At 34.8% G+C, this 22867-nt stretch overlaps 2 protein-coding genes across 2 annotated transcripts; one reads left to right on the top strand and one right to left on the bottom strand.

The window, feature by feature from the left end:
* Positions 1 to 420: 420 nt before the first annotated feature.
* kmr (pleckstrin homology domain-containing family A member kramer) lies at positions 421 to 20879 on the bottom strand. Its single transcript, XM_071889353.1, is given in 18 exon segments — positions 421 to 610; positions 2307 to 2408; positions 2478 to 2571; positions 2650 to 2832; positions 2903 to 3220; positions 3299 to 4126; positions 4129 to 4224; positions 4746 to 4829; positions 4928 to 5332; positions 5395 to 5486; positions 7331 to 10203; positions 10270 to 10450; positions 10688 to 11075; positions 11142 to 12627; positions 12684 to 12900; positions 13005 to 13324; positions 15434 to 16075; positions 19561 to 20879. Coding segments are annotated over 18 exon segments (8628 nt in total). The 5' UTR covers positions 19758 to 20879; the 3' UTR covers positions 421 to 488.
* On the top strand, positions 18446 to 19551 carry LOC121119444 (uncharacterized). Its single transcript, XM_040714105.2, has 2 exons — positions 18446 to 18664; positions 18717 to 19551. Exons 1-2 carry the CDS (start codon positions 18566 to 18568, stop codon positions 19368 to 19370), a joined length of 753 nt encoding a protein of 250 aa, XP_040570039.1. The 5' UTR covers positions 18446 to 18565; the 3' UTR covers positions 19371 to 19551.
* Positions 20880 to 22867: the final 1988 nt, after the last annotated feature.

Here is a 22867-nt window from a genome sequence, read left to right as displayed (position 1 = left end):
TATTGGGGGAATGATTTTTCATTTTTTAACATTATATGGTATATAACTTATAACTCTAGGGATCTTCAAAATACAGACATATTTTAGTATAATAATATAATAATTATTTTTTGTATATTTAATTATACAATTAATTATAAGATAAGTGATTGGAACAAGCAAAAACAAAACACGTGCGATCATCATTACATTAATGTAATAATAATTTAAATATCCATCAAAATTACAAACATTCTTTAGTTTCTTTATATATTATGTATATTGAAAGTGGTATCATTATTTCTTTCATATATTATACCACACAAATGAGGACGGATATGTTCGTTTTTTTCCCACAAAATACTTCGTCCTTATCAAATACAAGATAAATTAACTTATTGAAGGAATAGGATTGAGATAAATAAATGAAATACGGGATGATGAATTTAGGATAGCACCGGAGCTTATGTTATATAATTAAGTAGTAAAGTCGTTCATATTTTATAATTTCATTCGTAGTCATTGATTCTTTTTTGATATAAAGGAAGAATGGAAGTGGATTCAAGAGAGTCTTGGGATACATTGTCTTCCTCCTCCTCATCAGATTTTTTTTCCTTTGCAAGCGCAGCAACTACATACAAGTGAAATAGTTATTAATTAAATTTAAAAAATATTATGCACGTAAATGTCGAGCGTCAACACAAAAGTAACTTTGAAGAAAAACAGGTATTCCAATTTTTTTATATATCCTTCATAAATTAATTATGTATAAGCGATTCAATATTTCGCTTAATTATGGATTTAAATTCAAATTTCTGAGATGTGCTACCCATGAACGTTAACTATAATCTAGAACATATTGTTTTCTTCCAAGAATAGCCATGTAGTGAACTCAATACATCAATTAATAAGCTCAAACACCCATAGTTATATTACTCATAAATACAAAATAAATGCGTAATTATAATAGATTAAAATGAAATTATTGTATCAATTAATAGTTTTAATCCAAATGACTAATTAAATGATGAAATTTAATAAACCGTAATGATTAGTATGCTACACGCATAGAAAAAGAAATACATGTTACAACTTGTACACAATATATACATATATTAAAAAAGTAAGATCGTAGAGGGCCCAAGTATTTTAGTTTTTATAATAATGCACCCTAGGTTATTAATATATATTTTTTATTTTTAAGAAACATCTTGAATTTGATTTAAAATACTTTAATTGACTTCAATATCTCCTTTCAAATATAATTAATATTATTTTTTAATCGCGACCTATGTATATACAGTTTTTGTGTGACGTCAACATAGCTGATGTCTGTCATTTTAGGGGCCTTAACAACCAAGTTTTATATCAATGAAAACCATTTTTTCATAAATATTAAGGAAATATTGGATGTCAAAATGGGATCAAGAAATAAAAACGACTTATGCCTCTATTACCTAGTTTTATTATATATCTGACTCTAAAATGCATTAAAAATATACTATTACTTGGTTATATAATCTTATTTCCATGTTGTTGATAAAAATTAGCTATTACAATGTAAAGAATAAGTTATTTTTCTCTAACTACTCTACTTTTTTCGTTCCTAATAGATTAAAAAAATCAAATCTAGCCATTTTTAGTGCATATTAATATGATTTAATTTAAGTATCAGTGTTAATCATTTGCATTAAAATAAGCTTTTTGCAGGGCAAATGCCCCCTATAAAATTTACGCGTCTCCCTAAACAGAATGTTAAAAAGTAGGCATTTCCAGGGAAAAAGAGGATGGTTGGTCAACTTGTATATGTAACTAGTTATAAAAACGTTCATTTTGGTCAAGGTGAATATATATAGTCACCTTGATTTAGGCAACGATCAATCTTTTTAAATATAATCATCGAAATAACCATGGAGTTGCAGGGACGTCTGTATGATTTTTTTTAGAGGGAAGGGACTAGTTCTGAATACTTTTTGGAGGAACTGAACGCATCGGATACATAAGTTTACAATTTGACACCCCAACGTTGCTCATTTCAATTTGTCAGGATAGAACAGACTATCTCAGCAATATATTATATTAAGCACAATTTAAAAAACAACAAACCTTTAAAAATTAGGATAAATCATTTACGTAAGTACTTCTAATTGGAGTGTTCATTGTTTCATGCGGGATTGTCCTAGATGTATATAATATAGGTATAAAATGGGTTAACTCAAAAACATGCTTAAAATAAAGATTATAGTTCAGTTCAAAATAATTCTAATTGACGAGAGAGAGAAGGAAAAAAAAGAAATACTAGTGATAAGATGTAAAGAGATAAGAACCTGCAACCAATCTGGACTTCTCCATTACTTCACGAGCTAAAACTTGATTCAGACTAAATAGCCGCTCTCTTTGCTTCTTTTCTTCTTTGTTTTGATGTTCATCTAGTTTTTGGTTTGTAAATATATAAAATTGTCAAATTTAGAATAAATATAACAAATATATTTACATACCTGTCGTTGATGCATTTTCTGTAAGCATGCGACGGATGGAATCCGCTTTTTTCAATCTAACTTGTCTTTCTTCTCTAGATAAATTGTCAATATCCTGAAAGAAGAAGAAAGAAAGAAATCAATTTATAATATATTCCAGAGTATTTCTTATCGATGTAATCATGAGACTCACAGCTTCCGGTATATATCTTTCAGGAATGATTATTTTATCTGGAACACCAAATAAATTATCAATGGAAGATGGATTTATTTTTGCATCCTTTTTATCTAGAGTGGATTTGACAACATCTGGAGCATTAGGACGACTGCTTCCACGAAGAACCCGTTCCATATCCAAATCATCACATGCTCGAGCCTATTAATACAAAAATAATGAATTAAGTAGATTATGAGATACATGCTACAGTAGTGGTTATAGGGCATACCGCATGGTCATTTAGAGCTTCAATAACAGCTGAGGAAGATGAGTCACCAGTGATTGTATAGGATCTTTTCTTATCTCTTTTCTTAAACCTACGATGAGATGCTGCACTTCCACCAACCTCTTGGATAATGGCTTTAGCTGCAGCTGACTTAAAAATGGGGGAATTTGCAGAAAAGGAAGACGAAAGACTATCTCCACCACTACTACTCCCGACTTTTGAACCAAGGATCTGAGGTGAAATAGGAGGACTCATTGAATTATCTCTAGATGAACCAAATAGTCTCTCATGGGCGCTTAAACTACTCGACGGTCGCTCATCCTAAATAGTTAAATAACATGTTTATTGAACGGATTCGTACAAATATTATTTTTTTAACGTAGATTGTAAAGAATATACCTTTTTACCAATAGTCTTAAACATATCCATCATCTTATAGCTGGAAGAAGAGAAAAATTTGGAGTCCATACCAGTGCTAATGGGAATACTAGATCCTAGACCCGCAGTTGTTGAACTCGTTCGAGGCATTTGCTGCCTCTTCGAAGCTCCTAGCTCATCTTTGGATTCGTTCAAAAATGTAGAGGATGAGGAGTCACTTTTTAAGAAGTCATGGAGGTTCTCATAATTACCTCTGGGAAGAGGAGCGGGAGGAGGGGAAGAGGCCCCAAAATTGCTGCTGCCTTCCATACCAGCAACAACAACATCTCCTCCCCCTACTTCTTCTCCTTCATTTTTATAGCTGCGCTCCTTGGAATCTCTTTTAACCATTCTTACAGTCTTTGACTCTGTTCCTTTACTAGAAGATAGTAGTGAAGATTGACTATTGTTTACTTTCTCGGATTGCTCAGGATCAATTTGATTGGCATCTCCTAATGCAGATATACTTTCATGGCCGACCCACTTATTTCTTGCGTTCCTAAAAAGTACTGACGTTGTTGAGGCAGGTCTTTTCGTCAAACTATCTACTTTTGACTGTATAATCTGACGAGTTTTATGAAGCTCAGAAGCACGTTGTTGAACCTGAGCAAGTTCATTCTCCACTAGTAGAGTTTCTGCTGACTGTCCAAGTCCATAGCTCATGTCACGGCTAGCAGAAGCTTGGAGTTTTTGTCGAAGAAAAAGCACATCATGCTCCCATCTAGCATGATCACTAGAGCATTCGTCCAGTTTCTTCTGACATGTTTCTAATTCATTTGTTACACGACTCAGTTCGTTTTCTAAGATCTTCTGCTCTTCAACCAAGGAGTCCCTCTCTCTTCTTTTGAGAGTTGCTTGTCTTCGTTGATATTCTGTCGCACAACTTCCAAGGATCTTTGAAGAAGCTCCTGAAATGTTAAATGTATAACATAAATACTCAATCAATAATTTCTTTGATCGTTCAACATATAACAACTATTGTTTGAATAGGTTCAAACCTCAAAACTACTAGTAACATTTTTTACAGAGTACTCGAATCTTTTTCGTGTACAAAAGGACGACATTATCAAGCATGCAAAATAAGACTGAATGTAAAATATAGAGATAGCTATAAATTAGGTACTAACTATAAGTGATTTTCTTTTTTGCTTTAAAAAAAAGGATATAAATGCGTATTCAAATCACGAAAAGAACATCAAAGAAGACAAAAAGTTAATATTTAAAAATCAGTGAATTAATTAAAATTCTGAAAAAGCTACATGGCGGTGAGTGCAATGGATTATGTATATATCTTGTACCGAATGGGGAAACCCCCTACTATGCTTTAATAAGTATTTAAAACAAGAAAAAAATAAAGCATAAATAAATTCTAAAATATGAAAGTACGTGGATGAGGATAATGGATACGATCGTTAATGATATAACCAACCTGGTGCTCAATGAGCAAATATTTAGTCTCTACGTTTAAAGTTAAGACAGCCAATTCGATGTGGTATAGTTCTTCCATTTTTTTCTTAATGGTAGCAGCAATAATTAAATAATGAAGACAATAATAATAATAATAGTAATAAACAATAACTAAATACATTTCATTCCTACTGCTATTCTTACCTGAATATCAGATCGTCTCTGTTTAGTCGTGGAGGACTCACGAGAAATTTCTTCATCTAGGATAGAAGTAGAAGGAATGTTTCTAAGCCTATGGGATAAAGGAGCTCCTTCCGGTCCCCTATAAAGTGTTCCAAGTTTAACCATATTGTCCACAAGAGAGACAATGGGTCTTCCTCGAGCGTGTTGCTCTTCCAAATCTCGAATATGATGGCGTAAGTCTTCGACTAGAAGATAGGGCTGCTCATTAGAATGAATTATGTTCTCCAATTCTGCTGTGGAAGCATCAATAGCTTCCGTTAAAGCAGCAGATTGACGGCGAAGATGAATAAGAATGAGAACAAGCTCTTCATGGCTTTTACCAAGCAAGTCTTGAGATGAGAAGTCCCAAATATTTTCCTGAATTTTCTGTTAAAAGGGATTTATGTAGGATCAAATGAACTATGATATAAGAGATGCTGTAGATCTACCTTATTAGAAGCAATGACACTCTCTTGTTGTCTCTTCTGAATTGTACTACTTGCACTTCGTCTATATTGTCGTAGATCTCTATTGTCTTCTTCTAGAAAAATAATTATAGAGTAAGTATATATGTACGTTAACCAGGGGATATGTTGAATATATGTTTAAATTATTTGCAAAAAATATTTATCTATCTATTTAAATATGTACATATAGACGAATAATAGACCGCTAATGTACCCAATATCCTTATAACCTAAAACAAAATCCTAGGTATATATAATACCTCGTTCATACTCTGACATTTCATGACTAGATGGAGAGGGTGAGTTTCGAGAGATCCGTCTCTTTTGTTTACTCATTAACTTTTTACTAAGAAGATCTCGTGTTTCAGCAAGTTTTTTTCGACTTTCATCGAGTCGATTCAAGGATTCACTACCAAGGATTGAGCAAGTATCAGATGAGTCCTGAAGTCGAATTAAGCTCTGCCAATGTCTTATAGAAGCTGAAAACTCACAGCGTGATCCAGAGCAACCCTGTCCATTACAAACATAGAAGAAACTAGAGGATCCTCCACTGTGGCTTCTCCCCCCGCCACCCCCAGCAGTTGAGCTCCCGACTCTAGAAGGAGAAATAGGAATAAGAGAAGAGGAAGCGGAAGAAGATGGACGACGGATTTCTCCAGGTGATGATTCTGTGATAGAGGGAGAGCTGCGTATGGGGCTGGGATCTGCAGATCGATTTCGACGTCTTCTATTGTAATGATGAGTCCTTTGCTGTTGTGTTTGTTGCTGTTGTTCACGAAAGAGTTGATGGGGAAGGATATGAGGACCTAACATGTTACTATTATGATTATGGTATTATATAATTTGAAAGCCAAGTTGAGGATCGGGGATATCCCATTAAATACTGAAAATAACACGAATCTTTCTGAAGGGAAATGTTAAAAGTAGAGTAGAGGGAGTGAAGGAGAAAAATCACAAGGTTCCCAAATTACGTCATTGAACATGCATCGTAAGTAAGACAGGAAGGTGGTTACACCAAATCTGACTATGTACACTATATAGAAGAAAAGAAAGCCCCTCTAGCTCTCTCTACCATAAAAATTAGTATTTTCTTCTTCTTTAATGCGAGGAGTAAGCAGCAAGAAAGAAGAAGATCCAAAAGAGAACGAGGGTGTGAGTAAGACTTCCATATTATTTAGTTGCTCTACTTAAAAAAACCAAGGGTCGTCAAAATTATTGCACGTCATTTTTTAGCTTTATTCTCGAGCCCCTTTTTTAAACATTAAATGCCTTGTTTCATACCCAATTTCCTTCCTTGTAGGATATATGTACATATATATCAAGCAGGATTAATTGATATAAATATACACACATATTTTAAGAATATTTGATATGCATAAGTAGAAGCCTTGTAAAAAAAAAATCAATAAAATTAAATTTATTTAAATACTGTAACACATAACTAAATACATAATCACATAGGTAAAAAAAGGCATAAGGTACAGTAGTAGAAAGATAGATAAATATAAATATTTAATAATGATATAAATAGAGAGAGCAGGGAATCATAAAAGCAGAGGAGCATTGCACGAAATAATAATTATTAATTAATAGGTACAAGGACATGGTCAACACATAACAGCAACTTAGTGTTGTGAAAAGAGAAAATTTTAATTATATTATTTTTGATTTTTTACTTTCAAAAAGAGGGATGGATGCAAGTAAAAGGTTTTAAAATATAGGTAAATGCTATAAAAAGAGACATACAATGCGGAAAAAGAGCATAGGAAATGATTGCTGTGACGAGTATTATTATTTCAACTATTGAAATAGGTACTACGTAATTATACAAAATATAAATAATATATTTATAAATATTCAATGTTCTACTAATACTAATTCTAAGTACTACTACTGTGTTATAAAAAGCTGTTTTTACCTTGGATCTCCAGGTTATTCCTACTCATCCTAGTATCACTAGCAGGACAGTCTTCGCCATATTCGTCATTATGATACCCATGAAACTTGTCTTGTTCTCCGACCTCCGTGATGATTGATTGCCTCCCCTTCTTATTCGTAGAAAAAGTCCCGGGGAGGCCTTCGCCTAAAAAAGTCTGGTTCTTTAATTGTTCTTGAGTTTTGCTAGAGGGACCGCCGTTTGTTAGTTTATAGAATCTCTGACTTCGCTCATCCCAAATATACCCATTAATGTGATGATGAGATGAATCACTCTGAAGAGAGGGGAGTGGGGGTGAAATGACCTGAGCACTTGCTTTCCTCAGATTCTCTCTCCAATAATAGTCATCGTCCGATTTAGTCTCCTTGGAGAGTCGAGTAATGTCTAGAGGAGGAATTCCTTCTGGAGGTGGGGGTGGCTCTAATCCACGAGCAGGTTTGAAGCCCTCATTTAGATGACCTTCCATTGACTTGGATCGACTCACAAAAACATCATCATCTTCAACTTCATAGCCACCCTCGATGGTATTTAATCGCTTTAAACTCTTTGATGATGAGAGATCGGGTGTGTGACGATGGTGTTCTTTCCTTGTAAGCAATACATTCTCAGGGGTATTGGATCTTCTGGGTTTTCTAGCCAAAGACTCATCTGTAATTGGTGTCCGTTGCTCGTGTAAATCAGATACATAATAAGGAACTTTAGGTGGAGGAGGTGGCGGTGGGGGTGGTGGAGGAGGAGGTGGACCTTGACCCGCCAATGGCTTTGAGTCATCTTTATCTGACTCTTTGTCTTCCTCTGTAGTTGAGGCAGTGGCCTCTCCCTCAGTGTCATAAACGCTCCGATAAGTCAAGTTGAAGGAAAATCCAGTAAAACTTGGAGTAGTGCTTGAGAGATTAGAGTGAGAAAGAGCTCTGTCAGTATTGAAATGATTTTCAGTTGGGGTTTTAGGGAGTTCTCGATCTCTTAGGGAACTAGAGCTACTACTACTGTGATGATGTACCTTCTTAGATAAGCTCAAACTTTTTTCACGGTGTTCCAGAAAGAAAGATGCAGGCTTAAAGGTATCAGATACGTTGAGTTGACTAATTGATCCACGAGATCTGTTCTCTCCTACAGAGTCGTTACTAAATACAGAACTTCTTGAAAGTCTCCTTTCTGTGGACTCACTAAAAATAGAACTACTAGTTGAGCGGCGAGCTGATTCTTCTGCCAAACTGGAATGTCTTCTCAAAGAGTCTTGATCAGAGGACACGAGACTTTCACGTCGGTTTTTTGAATCATTATTTCCTAAGATATCGGGAAGACCTTCAATGGGTCTAAGAGGACTCTTATGCTCCTCAGGGATTTCATGATAGAGCACTTCAGCAGACTTGTGCCTGTTATTGTTGTGATTATTATTATTACTACTACTATGAAGAAATTCGTAATGACTAGGACAAGGAGCAACTGCACTTTCATCAATCTCACAGTATCGAGGACTCTCTAGGGGAGCTAAAATAGGTTGTTTCTTCTTTTTCATTTTTCTGTTAAAATCTCCATTCATGGTTCCATCTTCATTCATATCTACATATGTATCTTCTTCAATTGGAGGAGGAGGTGGAGGAGGATTACCAGATCCTTGGAAAAGAACAGTTTGAGACTCATTCATTTCCTTTTGTAAGTGCTCCATGACAAGCGTTTGAGAGGGAGTTCTACTATGAATGATTGAGGAGGGCTCATCAGGATCACTTAGTGCTGGTAAAGAAGGCAAAGACTTCTTCCTAATAAGTGCAGAAGTTGAGGACGAATGTCCTATCATTTTGGCAGGTATCATTGCAACATAGTGAGAGTCCTCAGTTTGTATATTTCCGAAGACTGAAAAGGATTCTCCATTTTTTGTATTCATCATAGGTAAATACTCCTGCTCAAAAGAAGGAGGAGGAAGACTGCATTTGAGGGGAAGTGGAGGGGCTTCATCACTGGATGTATCGTACAAAAGAGTCTCTGTGTCACTGCAAACCCTTCGACGAGGTATTTGTTGGGTTTGACTTTCTTCTTCTAGAGCTAAGCGATCATCCCCCCCATTATTTTTTGTTTCAAAGTTAGGGAGAAGTTCCCTAACTGACATTTTTCTCGCCACTGATTGGCTACTAGAGTTATCATTGAATTGGGAAAAGGGAGGATTGTTGTTGAAGCTCTCATCATCCAAGGCTTCATTGATGTCTTCAAGGCTGAAAGAGTTTTTGAAATTATCCTCCCGCTGCTGTTGCTGCAGGTGCAATTGTTGTTGCTGAAGAAGTTCATCCCTTGAGCTGCTCTCAGTACCTTGTCTATTATTAACACGAAATGTCATTGTCTCGTAAGCAGAGTCGGGGTATTTAAGTGAGTCCTCTTCCTCTTTGCCAGGAACAGAGCCATGACCTAAAGAGGGTCTCTTTACTAATTGAAGCTCCAAGTCAGGCTCATCAGGCTTTTTCATATCATTGAGAAGTTGACCATACTGGCGATTTAATAGCGGGTCTTGAAGAAAAGATGAATGAAATTTATCATAGTCGAAATCGTCCTTGTACCAATCATCAGGTCCTATAAACTGCTGAAGTCTTTTGGATTTGTCCGTAAATCTTTGTACCACACTGAGTTCTCCTCCTGCTCTTTGTTTCGCTAAAGTGTCTTCCAGTGAGTTGATATTAATATATTCCGCCTGCGAATCTTGTTGGATTTGTTGCTGCTCCACGACTTGTGCCATTATTTCCGTATAGCTACCACGTTTATTCGAAGATGATGATTTTTGGAATCTCTTGATGAGGCTCTTGACCGAATTTGACTTGAACTTGAGCTTTTGCGGCGACGACTCATACGTGCTTCCATGGGTGGCTCTATATTTTAATAATAAGTGTGTTGTTGTTTGCAATATTTAAGTAACGTGCAAAAAATGTACATACATAATTCTCTGCATCCTCATCATCATATCACTATTGGCATTAATTGTTTTAATAATTCTCAATGGTGGAATATAATGATAGTAATAAAAAGAATATTGATGAATGATGAACATGCAAGAGATACAAATGACAAGAGCCAATACAGACTTAAAAATGGTGCAGGAAGAAAAGCAACTACGTACTAACAAGTAATAATAAAAAGAAGGAAGAGGAGAAATATAAGCAGTTACAATTACAGGAAGGAAACCAAACGCCATACTTTCCACCCACTCAGAGTAGTAACAAATAGTTAATAGGAATAATTATACTCAAGAAATAATAATTATTTTAATTAATTTAAGAATAAGAATCTCTGTTGCTGTTAGTGTTTACATCATTAGATGAATATCCTATTCAGAATTAAAAGAAAAAATCTTACCGTCTTCATCTGATGAAGATAAATCCCTTCTTGAACCAAATCTAGGAGAAGACCTTGACCTTGAGGATCGAGAACCACTGGACCCTTTTCTTGAAAGCCGCTTCTCATTATTGCTGGAACTAGTATGGAAAGATCGATGATGAGAAACCAAAGAATGGGAGGATGAAATATCCTGTTTATCGAACTCTTCCAGAACTTTTTGCTTGATATAATCGTGTGAGGATGGAGTAAAAACAAATGAGGAAGAAGATGGTATGGGAGACGTGGAATTGGTAGGGGTTTGGGTACGAGAAGACTTACGAGTCAGAGGACTTTGGAGCATTCGTTGCTTCCATTCCAAAAGTCTCTTCATGGATTCCTCTCGCTGGAAGAAGAGTTTAGATATTTCCTAATTTAATTTGAGCAATTGTGTTATGAAAATATCGTTCTAAAAAAGGAATATGTTTTAGCTTACTTGCTCCTTCTTCTTAGGATCTTCATTTGGAAGGGGAGTCTCTTGATTATTCCTCCTTTGTCGTGGTAATCGAGCAGAAGAAGATCTTTTTAACTCTCCATTATCCTCATCAAGAGGATCATTCATCATGATACCCATTTCTGAGAGCCGATTAGGAGTTATGGCATCAAGTCTCACTTCTGATCCGTGAGATTTATGGAGCATTGTAGTATTTTGGGAGGAGGAAGTAGATAGAGGAAGATTCTGATACTGATTATTGCTGTTATTGTTGCTAGGATGTATATAAGAATTGTTCTTGGGTGTGCGAGGCATGGGAGTAGGAAAGTATTTTTCTACTTCAGCCTCTGAATCGTTAAAATTCGATTCTCTAGCAAAGGACATCCTGGATTGAGATCGACTATTGGGATTAGTAGAATAAATTTGCTGCTGGTGATGAAGAAGCTGTTGCTGTTCCCTCATTTTTTGAGCATAAGATTCCTCTGACCAAAGATGAAACTCTTCCTCGTTCTTAAACATACGAGGTTGATCAATCGACGACTTGGGTCTTGGTGGTTGAGAACTATGTCCTCCACTTCTTCGGCGATTGTTTGTAATCACTTGATCATCCTGTGTGGATCTAGGCTGCATCATACTTTTATCATATTCTAAAAAGTCGGCACTATGAGGTCTCTGGGTTCTTTGCTTTGTTGAATATAATTTATTGTTGGTGTTATTGTTGCTGATAGTAGGAGGAGAGGTGTTTTCATTCACTGCAAAAGGAGAGAAGCTATTATCTATATAGCGAGGATCGTTGAGTCTATTTTGTGATAATCTATAGTTCGGAAATGGAGGCCTTGTCATAAGAGAAGGATCTTCATAATCACCCCCATTTCTATGATGAAAGATTTGATGATTTTGAGAACGGGCATAGGCTTCCGGAGTACGCCGTTCAAGAGGAAGTCGACTTTGAGTCGTTGAAGGCTGGTGGGGATTGGGCCATTGAAGAGTGCTGCTTTGTGGGGGTTGCTGCAATTGCGGTTGCTGATATGGTGTATTCATCATTCCACGTTCAGAATCACTATCGGGAGAATAGTCCCGACTGGAATTAAGTCTACGCGCAGGTTTTGGAGGAGCATTAGCATAGAGGGGCTGAATACCGCCGCCCTCAATGTCCGGTGGGCCACTCATGGAATTATTACTACTAGTATTATGAGCATTATTACTACTATTATTGCTGTTGGTCATATTGTTAGTGTTATAGTTTATAGCTTTAGAGGAGCTTGATGTGGTGGTTAAGGCAGCTGGAACATAGGCAGTCCCATTTGAATTAAACATTTGGTAGACAGCAGGAGGATGATGTTGAATCACTTTGACTGAATTATTGTTATTATTGGACGAGGTGGATGACTGGGGAGGGGTTTGTTGTTTCATGATATAATTTCTCTGTTGTAGTTGTTGCTGTTGGTTAGAACTAGAAGGTAGAACTACTGGTGGATTCATCCTGAGCCTAAATAAAAATTTAATCAATCATAATTTAGTTCTTTTTTATTTAGGGGTCCTTACTCTTGGTGCTGTTGAAGTATGGAAGCTAGAGAAAGGGCATTCATCCACTGAATCATACTTTCTTTTGTTTCAGCAGCGAAGAAATAAGTTCTCATATTATGATGCTCAGCCTTGAAAGTATATTTCTTATGATACACGACTCCATCTTCCTTAATCACTGGACTAATTCGATAAGATGGAAGAAGAATAGAGCCAGACACTTTTTCTTCATCAGAACCTAAAGCAATAAAGAAACACACACACAAAAAAATTAATCATTTTGAGCTCTTCCAAGACAAGTTTCTATGTATATTATAGAAACTCCTACAACAAATAACTTACTTCTGTAATAAAAGAGGCAAAACTCTGAGAGAACAAACCATCTTTTTTTCCATAGCATGAGGCCATCACTTCCTTGCTTGTAGAGCCATCCCTTGAGCGTCACAGGCGCTTGATCTGATCTTTTGATTGCTAGTTGTCCCGTTCCGGAGCTTCGTCTTCGATTCGTATTTTTATTAAGTTGACATGATTGTTGTTGCTGCTGCTGATTCTGCAGTTGCGATTGCGATTGCTGACCAACTTGCATTCTGGGGGCAGTCAAAGATAACTCACTGTGCGAATTATGATACGTTTCTTTATTGGACTCTGGGGACATATCCAACCTGTGGATAATTAACGTTCTATAAAATGATAAACATATACAAACATGGTATCTTCTGTTATCTATTAGGTTAGAAAAAAAAAGAGGAGGGGGGAGATATCAACAGTCTCTATCCCCCCTTCTTGACTACTCAAAGAGTACGAAAATATATTTAAATATGTACATACATTTATACGAATACGGAATAACTAAGAAAAAGAGCGCCCAGGAAAAATTTCAAAACATAAATAAATGTATCTTACAAAAACATATAGATTTAAATCCTTTTTTCCCCCCTCTCTTTTCTTTAATCACACTCCTCCTCCAGGTTGATTCTTTTGTCTACTCTGTGTTACTAGCATATTTTCCTAACTAAATAACATGAGATGGAAAGGGAACATACTACCAAGTTTCTCGAAAGGTAGCTCTTGACCAAAAAAAGAAGGGGGGAGAAAGATCATCACAAACTGATAAGAGGGTTAGGGAGGAGAAATGTACAAAAATATAATAAGTGACACCTTCATCAAAAAGGAATTTTCATTTATGATAATAGTACTTAATTTTAAGTAGGTACAGTATAAGTACATGCATAGATTTATGTATGTACTTAAAAGAAACATGAAACACCTGACTCGTTTCATATTTGCACTTGTGCTTTAGAACTTTTGAAGGAATATAGAGACAGGAAAATATGGAGGGGTCAAAGGAGTTACCCTCGGTAGTTGGGCATAATTAGGCAACAGTAGATCTAAAATCTTATGTATTTTGGGGCAAGGTGTAATGGATAGAAATGTAATGCTTCGTCTTTCTACAATCCGCTCTTTCAATTTATGAACCTTTAAATAATAAATCCAACATTAACATGTGAACAAATAAAATATTAGTTTGTAGCACATCCAGGTATCTCCACATAAATTATCATCATCATGATTATTTGGAATAAAGGCAAGACCAACTTTACCGTGAGAGGAGCCTTTTTCTAGAAAAGAAATTTCAAAGGGTTCCTTTAAGAAAATAATTTTGAATTCAATTTTTTTAGAAAATTATTTTGCGGGGGCCTTTATATTTTACGTGTAAGTGCAGAACCTAGATAGGGTCGGTTTCTAGGTCAAGAGAAAATACAAAATATGAGATCCTTTTTTTTTTTTTTTTTTTTTTTTGAGGTAACATTTATGTTATAGCTTTTATGTATTTTTTTTAAAATGTCATTTATCAAAATTAAAAAGAAATATATATATATATTCTTTCAGATAAATTTACATCTTTTTATACAAAATCTGTGGTGTATTCCTAGTGGCAAATACCCCTCAATAAAACCAACACTGGATATTAGTGTAGAACTAATATTGAAATGACTAAATATGTATTGTTCAAAACAAATGTGACGTCATCATCCATTAATAATTCCCTTGAACATCATACCCCTTTTGTCAGGTGAAGGCAATTATTTTGTCTCCTCTATATTTGTTTATGGCTAAAATATACCTAAGTATACAGTTAAATATATTTACAAACAATCATAGAAGAGTAGCAAAAATAAGCTGTCTTAGAAAGTATTGACAATTTCATAAATAATATTATCAACAATAAATTCCTACCTGAGACCTCCTTTCAAAGGATTCAGTAAATTAATTGAATGTGTATGAATAAATATATCAGTAAGAATAGAAATATTCAACACATATAAATAATCTTCATTGCCTTTCTCAACCTTTCCTTCTAATAAAAAAGACCGAAAATATCTGGTTGTTAACACATTACTCATACCAGCTGTTGGAGTATTCTCTAAATCATTATTAGATATATCCCATTCACAGCTTAACATGAGTTAATTCAGTTCAAAAAATTATCGTTTAGGAAAGAAAAGGCACGACGATACCTCGTCAACAAAAATGAACACCATCAATTTTTCTGAACGTAAGATAGGTTGAATTCGAATTAGCTCTTGTTAACCTGTAAACAATTCCCAACACGTATTATATTATAATTTAGGAAGAAGAATGAAGACTAATAGATATATCAGCAGCTGACTTTGGAAACATTCTTCAGAAATTACTGATGTTATGTTATCAAAAGTTAAAAATATAAAGTTAAACTGAAGAAAAAAACAAAATATTGATATTTTCCTTACCTTCTGTTGACTCCAGATGACTGTTGGGCTGCATTGAGATTAGTAATGATTCGACGATGAACAAGTTGTTGCGGAGTATGTAAAGTCTGTTGTTGATGAGATTGAGGTGGTAGTGGATAGGAGGAGGAGGAGGAAGAAGTCTGTTGTTGTTGATAGTATTGTTGTTGCATCAATACAGAAGCATCATTCCCCCCGCCACCCTTAACCATGGATGAGGTTGTGGATGAATTAGGAGGAGATGAGTTACTGTGTTGGTAGTTTTTAAGATGAGGTGTGGCGGCACTATTGTGGTTGTTATTGACGACAATGTTATTATTGAGGTGATGGTGATTCATATTAGAGTATTGGGCGTTATTGCCACTACCGCCTCTATAGCCCGTGGGATAGTTTGACGGAGGGGGTGGTGGAGGAGGAGGCGGGGGTGGATAACGAATTTTTGCTATATTGCTGGGTGCCATGGGTCGCCAGGGTTGATGCTGCTGCGATGGTGGATTATAGGCGTTATGATGATGAGGATATGTTTGTACATTTGGACGACTACTGCTGCTGCCTCGTTGAACTGTGTTTATGTTGTGGTTCTGCTGATGCTGATGCGAGGGATGTGGGGCATTATAGCTGTTGCTGCTATTATTCATCACATAACTATAAAAGTAAAATGAAAATAAAAAAATATATATATGGAGCAGAGTGAAGCCCTATAAAATAAATATATGAAAAAAGTAAGCGTTCGTATCCCGTAGAAGGCATTAGTACATACACATTTTCCCTGCTTTAGCTATCTATGCACATTGACTCCTTCTCTTCCTTAAGCCTTTTTAATCTTTCTAATTTATTCATTTAATTATTGGACGGCTGTCACGGTTTTGTTCTAATAGACGTTCGAGCCAACTGTCGAAGCATTCATTTAACGAAATGAATCAAAAATAATTAATCAATCAACACTTAATCATGGCAATAGGTAGAAAATAATTAAAACATTTTATCTTTTAAAATGGGTGCAACATGAATGGGAATTATAACTACATAGAATTGCAGTATTAATTATCATCAAATATTTTCTTTATTTTCTTCGGCAAAGTGTCCGTTTGGCAAAATGGCATTCCGTAAAGTGTCCGCGCATGTTCATAAATATTATGGCTGGAATGGCACAGTATCGACCCGTGATTCAATGCGGTACGGTACTCCTTATAATAAAATATATGTACCAAGTAAAAACAATATTTTGACAGCCGGCAATATTGTGATAGCAAATAGATCGTGTAAATAGATTAAAATATAGATATGGTCATCTTTTTACAGAAAAATTTGAAACTTGATAAGTGAAAGCCTTTAAATTATTGATTATGGGGTAGTTTTTTAAATGTAAAAGATACTTTGAAAGATTTTATTATTGAAGAAAAATACAGAATAATGATATATTAATCAACACTACAACACTAAGCATTTTTCTTATTTTTTAAGACCCTCAAATATGAATATGTTCAATGTCGATCAGGAGTTCGTATTACACTGTAGATTTTGCGTAGCGTCACATCACCTAATAATAATGTTTCTTGGAAATATTCTGTATTTCTGGTATGGGTTGAGATGTATGTATTATAAAGTAGGGATTACCAATTGGAGGACCCCGTCTAGATGGACCCAAGGCAACTATAATAAATATGATATAAAAAGCAAATATTTTTCCACCGTAATTTTTATACTTTTTTGATACTGTACATTGAGTAAATTTTACAAAAAGGGGATTTTTTCATCAAATGAATAATTTAGCGTTATATGGTATTTTTATTTTATTTATTTGCATAAGATTTTCATTACTAGAAAGTACTATTATAAACAGAGAATACAAATATTATGCATGAACCAATCATTAAAAAAATATTTCCAATGGAAGATTGGTTATGAAAAAGCTTCATCGTGATACATTTTTTTTTTTTTTTATCATTGTGTTTAATATTTAAAATTGGATTAATTATTTTATTGAAGTAAAAACACAGGTCGGTTTTTCTCCCTTTTTTAAATTTTTTTTTCATAGGACAGTTAGATGCTGTAGTATCAAAGTTGCAGTGCAAGGGAAACCTATTTAGATGGGGGGGGGTCTTTAGTACAGATTTATTCATTTTTTGTCAAATTTCCGCAATGGTGATACTCATATAATCATTTTTAAGGGTTATTATTGGAATATTATTAGGTACCTACATGAGGGCTTAAATTATTAATATACTATTATAATTTTTCCCTATTCATGATAGACGGATTTAAAAAATTCTGAAAAATTACCGGAACTGCTTCAAAAATATTGATACTATGACAACACACTTTAAAAAGTTTGAGAACCACAGGTTTAGAACGAAATAAATTTGCAGCCATAGCAAAGGTACTTTATTTAATCTATTTGACCGACAAAATGTCATTAGCTATTGGAAAGTCCGATATGGTATTATGTACCTATGAACTGCAAACCTATTGAGAAAAGAAACAGGAAGATGAAAATGCAAGTGGCCTCTCCTTTTTTTGAAAACATGTATTTATATATTTTGAAGCGCATTTTTTTAGGGAATAGAAAGGTACTAATGCCTTCATATTAGTATAGATATAATAATCATGATTGTATCCATCAATCAGCCATGACCATATTTGTAAAAGAAGGGATGAGAAAGAAGACAGAATATGTATAATGGTTACATATTATTTTAATGGTAACACTCCTCCACTCCACCTCGTCATAACTTAAGCAGGTGGTGATAGTCGCAGAGGATTTGACAAAGAATTTTATGTAGTAGGTAGGTACATATACAATAATAAGACTTTTAATATTTTTATGTGTAATATGTAGTAGATAAATAAAATATAACTACAAGTAACTCTCCACCTGCCACCGCAAGCTTCAAATGAACATTAGTATTTAGTTATGGGAGTAGCGTGAATTTGTTTAGAAGAGTAACTCGTAATGGCAAGGATGGGGGGGGGGTAGGCGTAAGTAGTACACAATATGAAGGTAGACATTTTAAATCAAGTAATTATTACTATTATTATTGACTTAATGATAAGGACGAAGGAGCCAGTATCAAGACAGATGAGTGATAAATATATACATATTATAATAGCCCATGCTGGTCATCCTTCATAACGATGAGCTCAGAAGGCAAAGAGAAGCTCCAAGAAGGAGATGGAAGAGGGTCCTTCTCCATCCCCAACTGTCCTGACCACCAAGACAGACCAAAGAAAGAAGTAGATATTATTCAAGTGTACATAAAATCTATGTATAAACCTACATTTTCAGAGAAGGAATAGGAAAAAAAGTTCAACTTCCTCCATTGGATCCTCACCTTACATTTCTTTCTTCTCAGAAGAGTCAAGGAGTCGAACCCTATCGGAAACCACCACCAATCCAAAGAGTATTGACGCCGCCACCGCTGTTCCCAGTGTTGTAAACTTTGATGAAACAGAAGAAGAAACAAATTATATACTTGAAAGCACTCAAAATGAAATGAAAGACAAGGAAATGGAGATGAGAGTCAAAGACTCGCTGATTTCATCTCCTCGACGAGTTAAAAGGACAATAATTCCACATTTGACTCAGAGTCTAAGGGGAAGTCAGATATTTGAACAATATCAGCTCGACATATCAGAACGAACACATAGATGGAGTGAGGATGAGTCCCCCTCGCCTACTTCCATTTCGCCACGTATGAGTATGAGGGGACGGAAAAAGGGAGTCGTTCTACGAGAGAGGAGGTTAAGTGATTCAGAGAAATTAGCGTCAAATTTTCAGAGGAATGTTCAACTTCGGAGAAGTTGGAATGTATGCATGAAATCAGAGTGTCATCAGGACCATTCTACGCCCCTGTGCCGGGATGAAGGGAAAAAGGGATTCAAGAGCTCCTTACAGAAATTGGGGAGGAAAATAGCAAATAAAACGGGGAAATTATCTTAAACCAAGCAACAATAATAGCCATTCATAGTTTTCATTATTTATGCGTAGAGTTTACTACAAAGTTTTGAATATTTTGTTATATACAATACCTACATATAAATAATACATTTATAAATTATTCTACATACATCATCATCATGTTAATTTCAGCTTATATGAGAATATATTATATTATCTTAAATATACCTACTTAGAATTAGAATGAGATCCGTTTCGAAGCTCAACACAGCTGTTAAATTTTGAATGTAAATGTTTCATTAAGGCCGTAGACTCGCTCCGATCCAAGGATCGGCTATAAGTTTGTGTCTCTTTCAAGCGTCGACGGTGTGGTTTACCTCGAGCAATGGACAACTGTTTACGAGGTTTGAGGGAATGAACTTGAAGCATTTCATAGTGTTGTTTCATCAGAGGTAAATGTTACTTGAGCGAGAATATAATATGTACATACATCAATCAAGAAAAAGCCAAAATTATCTTTCACCATCATAATAAATACATTAAAAAATATGCACTGATGTAGTGGAGATCATCATGGCCACTACATCAGAGAACTGGATACATACTCGTTTTCTCAAATTACAAGTGGATCGTTAAAAAAGTTAAGAGAGAAGGAGCGAAGGGACGGACGAAGCATAATTCATAGAACAGGAATGTTAAATAGGTACATATCTCTCATCATCATACTATATGCTCGAGGTCAGAAACAACTAGTTACCTCTAAATAGTTCTTACTTCAAATGTGTACGTATTTAAATAGATAAACAGTCTGACACGGCAATATTAGATTTCATGACAATTATGCGCAAAAATAACCAACATTTCTATATTAACTATTGGAATTTCCTATTCTCCTTGTATATGTATCCATTAGTGCTAAGACTCGGTCCAAGAACGAATTTTGTCTAGATCGATCTTGGCAAAAAAAAAAAATATATTTATTTATTTTTAAATGTCTCAGAGCGATCAAGAATTTCCAGAACAAAACTCAACATTAGTACCTACATAATGGATATTACTCGAACTCGACTCTACTTGAACTTGAATAGTTAATCAAAACTTGAAACATCTGAGTAATGAATATCAATCAAAAGGAGACTAAAAAACTAGAGGCACTCCTTCATTATTAAAAGAATATGAGTAACTTTTTGTATTAAAAGGAAGAAACTACCAGATTGCACAAGTGGAAATTCTCCAAAACTCAAACTTATCCAATCTCGAAAACTTTGACTCGAATCCAACACTATTAGATACTATCTGCAATATTTTGCATTATAAAATACCTTCATCCTTTGTCATAAGATCATTTTTGTACGTATCCATACATTTTGAACAATTCCCCCCTTTCAATTACAATAGAACAATAATAAATAGAACCCTTGAAGAATGACAAATTTTGGCTTTTAGTTTTGTATAAAGATACGTGCACAGAGATGAGGTAGGACTATAAATATTAGAAACACGAAAGGATGAAGAAGCACAACTACTCATGGCAAAAATCACCTGAAACTGAATGAATCCTCTTGCTGCAGCAATAAGCATCATCACGTCATTTGCTTTGGATCAAGCGTGCTGCACACGTACGCGAGAGTGAGGAAGAGCTTTCGGATCTTATTATTTCCAATAATATCTTCCATATACCATAATTACACAAACAGCAACAGGTGCTTGCTTAGGGAGGAAACGAAGGAATCATGAACCATATTCACTCACAATGAGAGGGAGGTACATGCAGCTACGGAATTCTAATATATATAATATGTTATTAGTAGTTGTTATTATTAATTCTTCGTTCAGGAAATCGAGTTCATTGGAGTGTGACTAGCTAAAACAAATGTACATAATATCGTATTATATATGTCATGTAGTTGTAGTCAGTCAACTATGAGATGAGGAAGAAGCTATGAAATTGGGGATTGAGTTTCATCAAAACTCACATTACGGCATATACAAATATACGAAGATGGTCTGAAAAGTTTCTGACCTACATAGATAGAAGAAATTTTTTCTGAATTTTTATTTTTGGACATAGTCTCCCTGTTACTCTACACACTTCTCAAAGTGGTGCTCGCATCTCTGTAACCCATCCAAATAGTACTCGGCATTTTTATCTGCAAAATAACTCTTCACGACCCACTTTTTCTTTTTAGCTCAATTACTCTGAGTTGGATTAATTAGACGCGTCAAATTTTAATACTAGAAACTTTAATATGTCTGCTATTATTTGAATCCATTTCAAAAACAAATATTTAATGACACCATTTTCAAAAAAAAAACACTCACATCAACTGACTCAAACGACTGTTCGACAACAAACGCACGTCCAAAATGGCTGAAACTTTGGTGAGTAACTAAGTGTCATCAACCATATGCCCGCGGGTACCCAGTCGCCCACTGAAAAATATTATAGGCTTTTAATTTCTAGATTCATTTATATATTTTTTTTGAGCAGGTAGCCCTCAAGTATTTTAGGAATCTTAAAGTAGCTTTAAAAGTGTTGGTGGCCCCTGAGCTAGATAGAAATCACTAGCTTTTATTTAAGAGTGCAGTCATCTTCACGTTGACGTCTTTTTATACCACCTCATGTAAAAAATGTACATTGTTCAATCTGTAATCAGTCTTGAAGTAAATGCCACAGGGTTGGTTTTAAGGAGTGCATTGGGGACTTGCCCTCTACTTTTAGAACTTTTAAAATACCTCCAAAAATGTTAAGAAATTGCATATGTAGCTACCTAATATAAAATTATATCAAATAATTTTTTTTTGAAGATCACCAAAAAATTTAGAACCAAGACTAGCCTACATATGAAGAAGTTAAAATTAATTTTGTTTAACTGACAACTATATTCTTCCATGAGCCATTTAAAAAAATATGAAGGATTTTTAGTAAGATTTCATGCTCGGAATGTGTTGGTAAATGAGTCAAAGGAAATGTGTCTGTCTAACAAATCAGAGGTATTCACTAAAGTCTAGTGTTCAAGTACAATCCCGAGGTTTTTTTCCACTAAGTCTAAAGATTCATTTTAAGTAGACTGGAGCTCGAGTTGTAAATACGAACTCAATGCAAAATTTTCAGAATCAATATTAAAATTCAAACATTTAAATATATATATGGCGCTTAAATAATCATTTGAAATAAAGAATATATTAAACATTTAAATTCGAGTTCCAATCGAGTCTGAAGTTTGTAAATTTGAGTTGCATGTTCTCACTTTGAGTCTGAATCAAGTTCAAAGTCTCCGTTGAAAGAGTCTGGCTCAAGTCCGAGACAAGAGTTTGATTTATTTAAAAAAAAAAAAAAACCTCTTCGGATATTTTCATACCTGGTGGAAAAGGATGTACATAATATACGGGACAAGGGAAGGAATTTCAACCCTCTCCCAGGTTTTCGAAATAGGTTCTACTGGAGAGAGCTATATGAATATAATATAAATCAATGGCTCTTAAACTTTTTAAAGTGTATATTATATGAGAAAACATGAATAAAATACATTGTTTTT

The sequence above is a fragment of the Lepeophtheirus salmonis genome, chromosome 6, assembly GCF_016086655.4.
Source record: "Lepeophtheirus salmonis chromosome 6, UVic_Lsal_1.4, whole genome shotgun sequence".
Lineage (NCBI taxonomy): Eukaryota > Metazoa > Arthropoda > Copepoda > Siphonostomatoida > Caligidae > Lepeophtheirus > Lepeophtheirus salmonis.
This window is presented reverse-complemented; position numbering and strand designations above follow the sequence as displayed.